Genomic DNA, 11,780 nt, shown 5'->3' with positions numbered 1-11,780 from the left:
CTTGGGCCGCCCACCTTCTCACTGTTGACAACCCACATAGGTGCCGTAGTTCAAAGGGACTGTGGTGCCAGAATGTTGAGGGAGGCAGGTGGGTGTAGAAACCCCACAAAACATGAGTGATACCCACTGCTACCGGCTCTCTCACCAAACGCTTTATTTCAAGACAACTCTGCCCCCTCCCTGCCACCCCACCTCCAACCCCCGGGCGTGCTCAGCGCCTGGCCCAGACACACGCACAAGACTTCCTGCATCTCCTGTGCAGACTGACCCAGAAGCCCTTGAGCCTGAGGCCCTGCTCAGTGTGCAGCAGCTTGGGGATCATGTAGGCCAGCCATACAGACAGCAGGGTGGCCCCCGTGAGCAGGACGATGGTGATCTCAGGCGGGAAGATGGGCAGTGGGAAGGCCCCGTAGACGTAGACGCTGAAGGTGGTCTCCAGGTGACAGTAGCTGCGAGGGGCGGGCAGGGAGAGGCCGTGGGGCACCGCCTTTGGGGGCCTCACCCTTCACCCCAGCAAACTGGTTTTATTTTTTTTTTTGGCCATGCTGCTCAGCTTGCGGTATCTTAGTTCCCCGACCGAGGATCGAACCCAGGTCCTCGGCAGTGAAAGCGCAGAGCCTAACCACTGGACCGCCAGGGAATTCCCCCGGCAAACGTTTTAAAACTCACGGGGACAAGAGCTGGGCCTGGAGCATTGACTCCGGGCACTGAGTTCCATTTATATCCACTTAACTTGTATCCTCTATAAATCTGTGGTCGTCTCTGTATTGTGTTGGCCAAAAAGTTCGTTTGGGTTTTTCCGTAACGTCTTACGTATTTTAGCAGAGATCGTATTTTTCCCCAGGACCCCTGTGGTCCCCTGCTCTGGAGACAAGGGATTCCCCCCCGCCTCCATGCCCAGGCTCAGTGTGGGGGGCGGGCAGAAGAGACCAACATAGCACTCATCACAGTGGACGCGGAGTGGGGGGCGTGAGGGGGGCCACAAGCGTCCCTCAGGTGGCTGCGAGCAGGTGGGGATGGCAGGATGGAGGGAAGGACACCCAGGTAAGGGGGGGAAGTCGCTGGGGGCTCTGCTGGAGGCAAGGTGCAGGGAGGGCAGGGGATGAGCCTTGCAGGCAGCCGCCTCTCTCCCCTGGGCATCCCCACCCTGATGCCTTCTGCCTGTGGCATCCCAGAGCTGGTCCAGGGTCTGGGGCCTTTAGGGAAGGCAGGGTCTCCCCGCGCTTTTGGGGGTGGACTTTGTGTCGGTCTGGAAGGGATAGGTGATGGGGGAGTGGGGAATAATGCCGCCCATATTCCCCCTTCCAGTGGGAGACGTTAATGATCTGAACCAGCACAGTGGGTGGCGAGTATTAACAGCCAGCTCCTGGGGCAGGGTTGGGCTGGCCTGTAATGAGTGTCAGTTTCCTTTCCGTGGTGTCAGTACTCCAGCTGCCAGCGGGAAGCCAACCGGCTTGCCAAATCCCTGGATATCTAATGATCCGTGTTTGGGAGCCAGTCTACACCGGCCCCTGCACCCCACCTGTTAGACATGGCATGAGGGTGACTCTGGTCCCTGAGGGCGGGGACAGGGCTGCTGGTCATTGCTGTTCCCCCGCACCCAGCATGGCCTTTGAATGAGGATTTATTTAGGAAGTGAACAAGTGTCATCCTAGAGGAGGGAGAAAAGTGGGTCCCCCTCAACCTGCCCCCAGAGAGCCAGCTCTTCCCCCAGAGGCCCCTGGTACAGGGCGACTCACCTGTAGTATGGATCCACGATGGAAATGAAGAAGATGTAGATGCCGTTTCTTTGGTCGAAAACGACCTTGTTCTCTGTCGGGCCTCCCAAGATCTGATACGGGACTTTGGGCCATCTCAAGGGTGCATTGTTGTTAGGGTCGTGGCAGCTCACATAATTCTGGGGAGGAGGACAGAGACATGCCTGCTGGCCCCGGGGGCCGGGAAGGACCGTGCCAGTCCACAGGCGCTACCGCCGCACACACGGCCCCACCGGTGCCACCACCCACCAGCACCCAGGGGTGTGAGTCCAGGACCAAGTGCCCGCTGGGCAGGCCAGCCGATTGGTGACTGTGGAGCCTTCTTCCCACCTTCCTTCTCCTGTGCCTGCCCCAGCTTTGGGGGCTGCAGGCATAACAGCTCTGCTCACCAGGGTCCCTTGCAGCTGTGAGTCTTGGTATGAATCAGATGCTGCTGATGGCATGTGCTCTCGGTGTTATGGGCTGAGTTGAGTCCCTCCCACAAGTCATATGTCAGAGTCCTAACCCCCAGGACCTCAGGTGGTGACCTTATTTGGAGATGGAGCCTTTACAGGGAATCAAGTGAACATGAGGTCACTAGAGTGGGCCTGATCCAGTATGGCTGGTGTCCTTAGAATAAGGGGAAATTTAGACCCAGAGACGACACGCACAGGGACAAGGCCATGGGAAGATGAAGCAAGCGATTGGGGCGAGGCATCTACAAGCCAAGGAATGCAAAGATGGCCAGCAAATCACCAGAAACCAGGACAGAGGCCTGGGACAGATTCTCCCTCACGGACTCAGAAGGAACCAGCCCTACCGACACCTCGATCTGGGACTTTTGGCCTCCAGAACTGGGAGAGGATAAATTTCTGGTGTTTAACCCATCTGGTTTGTGGTCCTTTTGTTACAAAGCCCTCGCTAACTAACACACCTGGGGAACCTGACGGTGGAAGGGAGACAGAGCCCCCAGGGCTTCTCGGGAAGCAGTTGTGGGTGCCCAGGTGGCAGCTGTGGCTTCTCCACCCTGCCTTCAGATCCCGGGGTGTCACATAAAGGGGGATATGCCCTTGAACTCAACTGTTTGCCCTTCACTGGTGCATCACGCTGGCTCCCTGAGCTAAACACATACTAAGGGTCTCGCCTACACTTTGATCTTCTGCACTATTTGCCTGTGGACCCAGAAGGGAGGGTGGGGCTAGGCTTGTAAACAAGAGAAGAGATGGAAATTCCCAAAGCAAAAGTGTAAAAATAGCAGCGAGTCCAACGTTATGAGAAATAAGGAACTCGGGACTTCCCTGGCGGTCCAGTGGTTAAGACTCCGCGCTTCCACTGCAGGGGGCATGGGGCGGATTCCTGGTCGGGGAACTAAGATCCCGCATGCCCCGTGGTGCAGCCAAAAATAAAGAAAGAGAATAGAAGGAACTCATTTTGCATGGCAAAGTAAGCAAAAACCGAAAGACAAAAGAGGCAAACTGGGGGAACTATTAGCAAATTACATCGCAAATAAAAGCTTAATCTCATGGGTCTATAAAGAGCTCTTAAAAATGCAGAGAAGGGGCCTTCCCTGGTGGCGGAGTGGTTGACAGTCCGCCTGCCAGTGCAGGGGACATGGGTTCGTGCCCCGTTCCGGGAAGATCCCACATGCCGCAGAGCAGCTGGGTCCATACCGCAAAAAAAAAAAAAAAAAAAAAAAAAAAAAAAAAATCCTTTGGGAATAAAAGAAAAAAAGCTGGACCACATACAAACTATGTGAAATAAAATGGAGACAGCTGCTTTGCCTAAAGACCATTTATTTGCCACAGCTAGCTCCACCTCATGGTTTTTAGTGTTTTAGCAGTTCAGTGGCTGTTTAACAGCCAGCCCATCCAATGACTGTGCTGGACATGCAGTCACTGTGGCTCTGTCTTGATAGAAGAGCCCTCAGGGTTCTACAAAATCGGCCACCAGGGCTGATGGGGAAAAAAAAGTAATGGGACAATCTCTTAAATGCATGCATGCCACTTTGAACGAGAGGGCTAATAAAAAGAATGCAAATACAAACACCGGCACAGTCAGAAAATAATAAATAAGCAAAGCTCTGTGTGTGGCTTCTTCTTTTTAAAGAAACGGTCAGGGTGGTGGTGTTTGGGTAATATTGCGAATGCACAAAACGCATACCCGAGTTCTAGGAGTTGCACGCTTTAAAATCGTTCATTATCGGTTATGTGAATTTCACCTCGGTTAAAAAATAAAACCAACGTCACCAACCAAAATATATGACCAAACTCACTCGATGGAATGGGGTGTAAGGAACGGGTGAGGCTGCGGGCTTTTAAGAAAGCAAATACAAAATTAAGGAGCCAGGAGTTCTCGCCGGAACCGGCTTTGGGCGCGAAGAGCGCGCGCCCCCCTGCTGGTGACGTGGCCTCATTGCGCCGTGTTCTTGCCCTTGGCGTTGAGAGGCCGAGGGTGGATGGAAACTAATTCATATGCGCCAGAAGCCCCCCCACCCCCAGAGGAACAATGCGATGTCTTCCTTTCGCTGACACCATAACCTTGTGAATCGTGTACCAACCAACGTTTGTGATAGAAACGCTCGTTGAGCAGAACGGACCGTAAATATAATCAAGCCCCTTAAATGACGGGCATTTGGATGGTTCCAGAATTTTGCACATCATCAGCAGTCTGCTCCATGAGCGCCTTCGTCCCTACACCTCCCATCATCGTCTCCGATTCCCTTGGGAGAGATTCCCAAAGAGTGCGCGTCTTACATTTCCATCCCCTGCCGCCCCATCTAGAGACTGAATGTCTGCCACGCCCCCCCCATTCATATGTTGAAACCTACCCCAGAAGGTGATGTATTAGGAGGCGGGGCCTTTAGGAGCTGATTAGGTCCTGGGGGTGGAGCCCTCCTGAAGGAGATTGGCGCCCTTATAAAGGGACCCAGGAGTGCTCCCTCCTCCTTCTGCCATGTGAGGACACAGAAGGCACCACCCAGGAGCCAGACACCAAATCTGCTGGCGCCTTGATCTTGGACTCAGTCTCCAGAACCGTGAGAAACCAATGCTGCTGTTACAAGCCGCAGGGTCCATGGTGATCTTTACAGCAGCCTGAACAGACTGAGTCGGCCCCCAACACACAGTGGGCCTGACCAGTCGTTGCCTTCTGCGACCTGTTTTGGGAATAATCAGAACGCAGGCCCTACCTCTCGGTCCCAGGCGAAGGGCCCTTTGTCGCCGGCCGTCTTGGCGATGGTGGTCCAGTTCTGCGGCTGGGAACTGCAGAGGGCCATGTCGGCCGTCAGGGAGTACGTGTACGTGAACAGCCCGTTCACCTCCAGCAGGACGTACTCGGCCTCGACCACCTCCTGGAACTTTCCTTCCCTCCACCTGGGACACACCATACACAGGCAAGGCTGCTGGGGGGCCGTCGGTGGGGGGGGAGGCTGGGGGCCCTGATGTGTTGTGAGACCATCTGGGGGTGGTGGGAGGTGGCAGAGCAGGGCAGGGCCACCCTCTCCCCCCACCAGGCTGACACTTCTGGGACAGACAACGCGGATATGCAGTGGCAGGTGGGGACAGGACGCTGACGGGGTCGGGGTTGCTTATTTGGCCAGGACGCTGACGAGGTCGGGGTCAGGGACTGGGGGTTGCTTATTTTTTGACACCTGCAAACATTCCAGAGGTATACATTTAGGGCGGTGAATTAAGGTTGTTCTAAATCCTTATTTGGGGGGGAATTCCCTGGTGGTCCAGTGGTTAGGGGTCCGGGCTTCCACTGCCGCGTACCCGGCTTCCATCCCTGGATGGGGAACTAAGTTCCCCGTCAGACGCGGGGGCCAGAAAAGAGAAAAACAAAACTTATTTTTGGATGCACGTTTGTCTCCTGCCAGGTTGGGGCTTACACCCCTCCTCTGATGGGACCCTTCCCTTGTTCCTCACCCCAGGCCGGCAGGCACCCCACCATGTGGCAGCTCTGAGTTAGGGGCATGCCCAGCCCACAGTCTCACCTGGGTGTGGGACTGAGGCCACGAGGAGCTAACACGTGACGTTCTAATGAACCAAAGTGTTGCCACGTGTGAGTGGTTTCTGCCACCGTTCAGTCCGTCAACAGCTATTTAGTGCAGTGGTGTGTGGGGGCGGCGTGGGGATGGGGACGGAATGAAGGAAGACAGAATCCACGGAAGGGGGCAGAGCCAGTTGGCATGGCCTGAAATGTGTCCCCCAAATGCCTATGTGAAGCCCTAACACCCAGTGCGACTGGATTTGGAGGTGGGGCCTTTAACGAGGCAATCAAAGTTGAGTGAGGTCATAAGGGTGGGCCCTGATGCCACGGGAAGTGGCAGCCTCTGCGGCCAAGGAGAGAGGCCTGGGGGAAGCAGCCTGCCCACACCTTGAACTTGGACTTCCGGCCTCTAGGACTGTGAGAAGGTCAGTGTCTGCTGTTTAAGCCCCCCGAGTCTGTGGTGTTTTGTTAAGGGCGCCGAGCTAAGACGGGGAAGGGGAGGGGACGTGTGAGCTGAGAGCTACGGAGGGAAAAGGCAGGGAGAGGATGCGGCCAGAGCAAAGGGGTGGAGAGGGCTCTGGGGGCCTGTGATGATGGTGAGGGCGGCGGGGGGCTGGCGGGGAGGGGGACTGGGGGGTGGGTCCTCACAGCTCCACCACCGGCTTCCATGGGGTGTCGTAGTAGACGAGAATGGGGCAGCCCAGCTTCTCGTAGTGGTAAGGCACCTCCAGGTCCTCCGTGGCCTTCTGACCCCGGAAGTTGGGGTCGTAGGCTTCCCTGTGGGAGAGCAGGACACAGACACGGGCGAGCTCCCACCAGGCGCCCGGACGTCCACCCACCCACAGCTCCGCTTCTTCCCTGCACGTGGGGTCACGATCATGGAGGCGTGTCTGAGCGGGGGAGTCAGAGTCATGGTCGAAATGACCTTGGGACCCCTGCGGTGGTTGACATTCCGGGTCCACTTAGCTGGGCCCCAGCACCTCGACTGTGGTCAGATGAGATTCTGGGTGTTTCTGTGAGGCTCTTCTTTGGGGCAGAGGTTACTATTGAAATCAGTAAAGCAGTGCTCTCCCTAATGTGGGTGCAGCTGGAGGCCTGAGTAGAACAAACATGGGCCTCCCCCAGCAAGAAAGAAGTCGGCCTGCAGATGGCCTTGACCTAGAACTGCAACTCTTCCCTGAGCTGCCAGCCCCCAGCCTCCCCCATCAGACTGTGCACTCACCAGACCTCTACAGTCCGGGAACCAAGTCCTTAAAGTAAATCTCTGTCCCTGTCACTCTCTCTGTCTCTCTGTGCCTCTGTGCCTCTGTGTCTCTCTGTCTCACACATACATCCTGTGGCTTCTCTCTCTCTGGAGACCCTGACTCACACACTCTCACGCCCCCAGGCGCTCTGGCTGCAGCCTCACTGGTTGGCAAGTCCAGCAGCACCGGTTTCCGTCTCGGCCGTGGGTCTGGGTGGGGGACGGACTCTTGGCTTGTGTTGGAGGGGGGAGGGTCACGTCGTAGAAGACCCACGAGTGTCTTCCCATGCCAGGGGGTTGGTGGTGTGCACCAGTGTGGGAGGGGCTCTCTGTGCCGCCCTGCAGAGGGGGTCACCTTGGCCGGCCACCCCCTCCTGCCTTGGCTGGACAGTGTCTGGCCAACTCCGCTAGCTGGGATGAACAGGGGACCGGGCTCCAGGAGCTGGTGGCAGGCTGGGGAGTGGCCTGAAGGCTGGCCCAGAAGGTGGCAGAGCCTGGGCAGACCTGGGCCAGGGGCCCTGCCCCATCACCCTGATTCCCCGAAGGCCCAGCCACCTTCCCTACCTGTCTGCTCGCTCCCTCGGATTCCTCTGTGGGCTGGATATCAATTGCCACGGTATCGATTTTAAAATGATTCTTTTTTTCCTTTCTTCAAAAAAAATTTGTTTTCTTTTCCATTACGGTTTAAAGATGATTCTTGGGACTTCCCTGGAGGTCCAGTGGTTAAGACTCTGAGCTTCCACTGCAGGGGGTTTCAATCCCTGGTGGGGGAACTAAGATTCCTCATGCTGGCGCGGTGCGGCCAAATACATAAATAAAAATTTAAATAATGATTCTTGATTCGCCTTTGGCTCATGCATACCTAATGGTCATGTGTGTGTGTGGGGTGGGCTCACCTCTCAATGACGTAGCTATAGTTGTCCTGAAGGGCCACGGGGTCGAGGACGCCATTGTAACAGGCTGAGATTTCACTGCGAGCAACAAAAGGTAGTGAGAAGCTGCCTGAACCCATGCGGGACCAAAGAATTGTGAATTGTTCCCTTTGACATATGTTATCTCCCCATTGGTTGAATTTTGAGCCCTTTCTTACTTTCTGGTTCTCCAAGATGCTCCAGGCTCATCTTGAATCTTTCCTGCCTGGCCTAGAATCAGCCATTTCGCCAAGGAGCCCTAATTCCTTGCATTGGAGAATGATGTTACACATGGAGATGTGGGAGCTGGGTGTCCTGACTTTTGAGACGGTTCCTTTCCCTGTTTTTCTTTGTACTGTTACCATGTGTGCATGTATTCTTAAGCAACATGCAGTCCTCCCTTGGTATCTGCAGGGGATTGGTCCAGGATCTGCCGTAGATAACAAAATCCGAGGATGCTCAAGTCCCATAGTGGGGCCTCTGTATCCTCGGGGTCCACAGCCACAGATTCAACCAGCCACGAACTTAAACACGATCCACCCTTGGCTGGTTGAATCCGGGGATGCAGAACCTGCAGAAACAAGGGCTGACTGTAGTTTATTTTTGCCCGATTTTGGATTTTTTTTTTTAAGACTAGAATCATGCTGTGTATTCTTTTGATTCCATGCTCACATTTGTACGATCCATCCAGGCAATTCTGCCCCGTTCGTTTTTGCTGCTGTGACATTCTGTTGTACCAAAACCCTGCACTTGGTTTACCCATCCTTCTGTCGATGGACATTTCAGTTGGCCTGCTTCCAGCTTGGAGCTATTCAGAGTAATGCTGCTGAGAACATTCTGGAACCTAGATCAGTGCAGATGTGCATGAGTGGAATTGCTGGTGGAAAGAAGTGCTTTCCAAAGCAGCCGAAAAAGGTACACGCCCACCGGCAATGTCTGGGGGTTCCTGAGGCTGCCAGAGGGGTTCCCATCCTTATAGTACTACTTTCCAGGCTTTGTCAGTTCTGCCATGCTCCTGCCGAGTATCGGTCTCTATCGTAGCGTTCATTTTCATTTTTCTATGAAATTGACCACTTTTTCAACACCTTTTTGTGTTTATAAGCCTTTTCCCCCCTTTTTTGGGGAGTGCGTGCTTAAGCCTTTGGCCCATTTTTTTCTATACTTTTTTTTCTGATTCGTAGGAATTCTTTATAAATTCTGGATACAAGTCCCTTTTTAGTTACACGTGTGGCAAATACCTTTCCCACTCTCTTTATGGCAGCAGCTTTGAAAAGATTGTTTTAAAGACTTTCCTGCACATATGTTCTAAATACTGCTAACATCATTTATTGACTCAATAAAGCGTTTCCCTTTTGGGGGGAAAATCTGGTAGAACCGTCACTTGACTTTATTATTGCCCCATGCAGTGGAGCGCTGAGGCTGGCTCTTACTAGCTCCGAGAGACAGCTGTTCTATCCTCAGGAGTTTCATGAGCCAGTAGAGACTCACTTTGGTAGTGATCTGTAGGCTCCATGGGAGCATTTACACCACGGGAATTGGCAAATGCTACAAATCTGGGCCCCCCCCAGAACTGGCTGTCGCTCATTTGCTGGCACACCACCGCCCGAAGGGGAAAACGTAGGGCAGTTGGGCCAGTCTTCAGGGGTTCTTCCTTTCTTTTTCCTGGTCTCTCATGGCTGCGTTCTCTGCAGTAACTATGGATCCTGGAGGCAAAGTTCCTCAGATTTTCAGCAGGCGATTAAACCCAACATCTCTGAGCAGTTTTATAAATTTATTTATTTCATTTATTTATTTTTGGCTGCATTGGATCTTTGTTGCTGTGCACGGGCTTTCTCTAGTTGCGGCGAGCGGGGGCTGTTCTTCCTTGCGGTGCGTGGGCTTCTCACTGCGGTGGCTTCTCTTGTTGCGCGGCACAGGTTCGAGGCACGTGGGCTCAGTAGTTGTGGCAGGCGGGCTCCGTAGTTGTGGCTTGCAGGCTCTAGAGCGCAGGCTCAGTAGTTATGGCGCATGGGCTGAGTTGCTCCGCGGCATGTGGGATCTTCCCGGACCAGGGCTTGAACCTGTGTCCCCTGCATTGGCAGGAGGATTCCTAACCACTGCACCACCAGGGAAGCCCTCTCTGAGCAATTTTCATCAAAATGAGGAACTCAGGGACTAAAAGGGAGAAAGGGAATGAGCAAAGGATGAGGGAGCAGGGAGAACATGTAAATTTCACCAAGTCGGTGGGGGGGTGGTGGGAGAGGGCAGCCACCCACTGTAGACTCTAACTTAATCTGTTAGGATTAATTATTGAGCTGTTCGTTATGGAAATGTTAAACGTATGCAAAAGCAGACAGAGTAGTGTCACCCGACTTTAGCAGTTGTGGAGCAATGGTGACCATCTCATCCCGTCCCCACTCCCCACCTCGCCACCCCCCACTTCTCCCCTCCCCACCCCATATCGACATACTCACTTCTGAATGACGATCTTCTTCTCCAGGTCACAACCGACTGAAATGAGGGCTGTCTGCAGCGGCGGGGGGATGTGGGGGGGAGAGACAAGGCGGGGATGGGGACGCTGACACCGGTCAGCGAGGGCACCATGAAAGCCCACGAGGGGGCGCACTTGACGCAGCCGGGACCGGAAACCCTGCGCCTGGGTCGCAATGCGGTGTCCAGGTGCCTGGGACTCACAGAGTCAAGTCCTAAGAGCCTGCCTGATCTGTGGGGCACCGCTAAGGTCCCGCCATCTGATAACCCCCAGCTAGTACACCTGCTCCCAGGTTGGTGTGTCCTGAGGCACAGCCCTGGGGGAAGACGATGGGGAAGGGGCAGTGACCTTGGCAACCAGGGCAGAATCACCTCCGTTTCCAGATCCTGAGTGTGAGCTTAGCCAGCCGCTAGGGGACAAGCCAGCCAAGGCCTGCTGTCATCAGTCTTAACACTAAGGACAAAGAGTATGGGACAGCAAAAGTTTTGGTCATACCAGTGGCTTAAGGTCCAAGCATGAAATTTCTTTGTTGGCTATGTCCAGAGTGATGGTTGATATTGTGGGTCTCTTTATGCTGCAAGGCAATGGGAGTGTGTGTTATTGCAGTAAAAAGCATCAACAACCCACTCATTCATTTATCTATGCATCCACCCATCCATCCATCCATCCATCCATCCATCCATCCATCCATCCATTTCTCCATTCATTCATTCATCTGTTCATCCAGTCCAGAATATTGACCAAGAACATCTGCTCACACATGGTGGCACCACCCTCCCTCTAGTTTCTTCCTCTTCTTGAGTCAGTTTTGTTAATTGATATATAATTACTTATTGAAAAGAGCATCTGAGCCCGTTTTATTATCACCTAGCTGCATACAATGTTTTCTCATTGTTCTTTTTAAAAAAATTTTTAATTTTTAAATTTATTTTTATTTTTGGCTGTGTTGGGTCTTCGTTTCTGTGCGAGGGCTTTCTCTAGTTGTGGCAAGCGGGGGCCACTCTTTGTCGCGGTGCGCGGGCCTCTCACTGTCGCGGCCTCTCTTGTTGCGGAGTACAGGCTCCAGACGCGCAGGCTCAGTAGTTGTGGCACACGGGCCTTGTTGCTCCACGGCATGTGGGATCCTCCCAGACCAGGGCTTGAACCCGTGTCCCCTGCATTGGCAGGCGTATTCTTAACCACTGCACCACCAGGGAAGCCCTGTATATATATTCTTTTTCAGATTCATTATGGTTTATCACAGGATATTGAATCTAGTTCTTGTGCTATACAGTAGGGCCTTGTTGTTTACCTATCCTATATATAATAGTTTGCACCTGCTAACCCCAAACTCCCAACCCATCCCTCCCCCACCTCCCCCTTCCCCTTTGCAACCACAAGTCTGTTCTCTATATCTGAGTCTGTTTCTATTTCATAAATAAGTCCATTTGTGT

General features: G+C 53.7%; 1 protein-coding gene across 1 annotated transcript in view; it reads right to left on the bottom strand.

Moving 5' to 3' along the window:
* Positions 1-211: 211 nt before the first annotated feature.
* Positions 212-11,780, bottom strand: part of LOC309805294 (cation channel sperm-associated auxiliary subunit delta-like) — a gene marked incomplete at both ends in the record, with an annotated part of 16,578 nt that continues 5,009 nt past the window's right edge. Inside the window, 5 exons of the mRNA XM_082623229.1 lie at positions 212-449; positions 1,740-1,897; positions 4,924-5,107; positions 6,372-6,500; positions 7,863-7,937. Coding sequence (XP_082479355.1) covers positions 212-449; positions 1,740-1,897; positions 4,924-5,107; positions 6,372-6,500; positions 7,863-7,937 — 784 coding nt within the window. The remainder of the gene's footprint in view (positions 450-1,739; positions 1,898-4,923; positions 5,108-6,371; positions 6,501-7,862; positions 7,938-11,780) is intronic.

This window comes from Mesoplodon mirus (assembly GCF_964341445.2).
Source record: "Mesoplodon mirus genome assembly, chromosome: 5".
NCBI classification, from domain to species: domain Eukaryota; kingdom Metazoa; phylum Chordata; class Mammalia; order Artiodactyla; family Ziphiidae; genus Mesoplodon; species Mesoplodon mirus.
The sequence above is the reverse complement of the archived record's forward strand: the minus strand, read 5'-3'. Positions and strand labels throughout refer to the sequence as shown.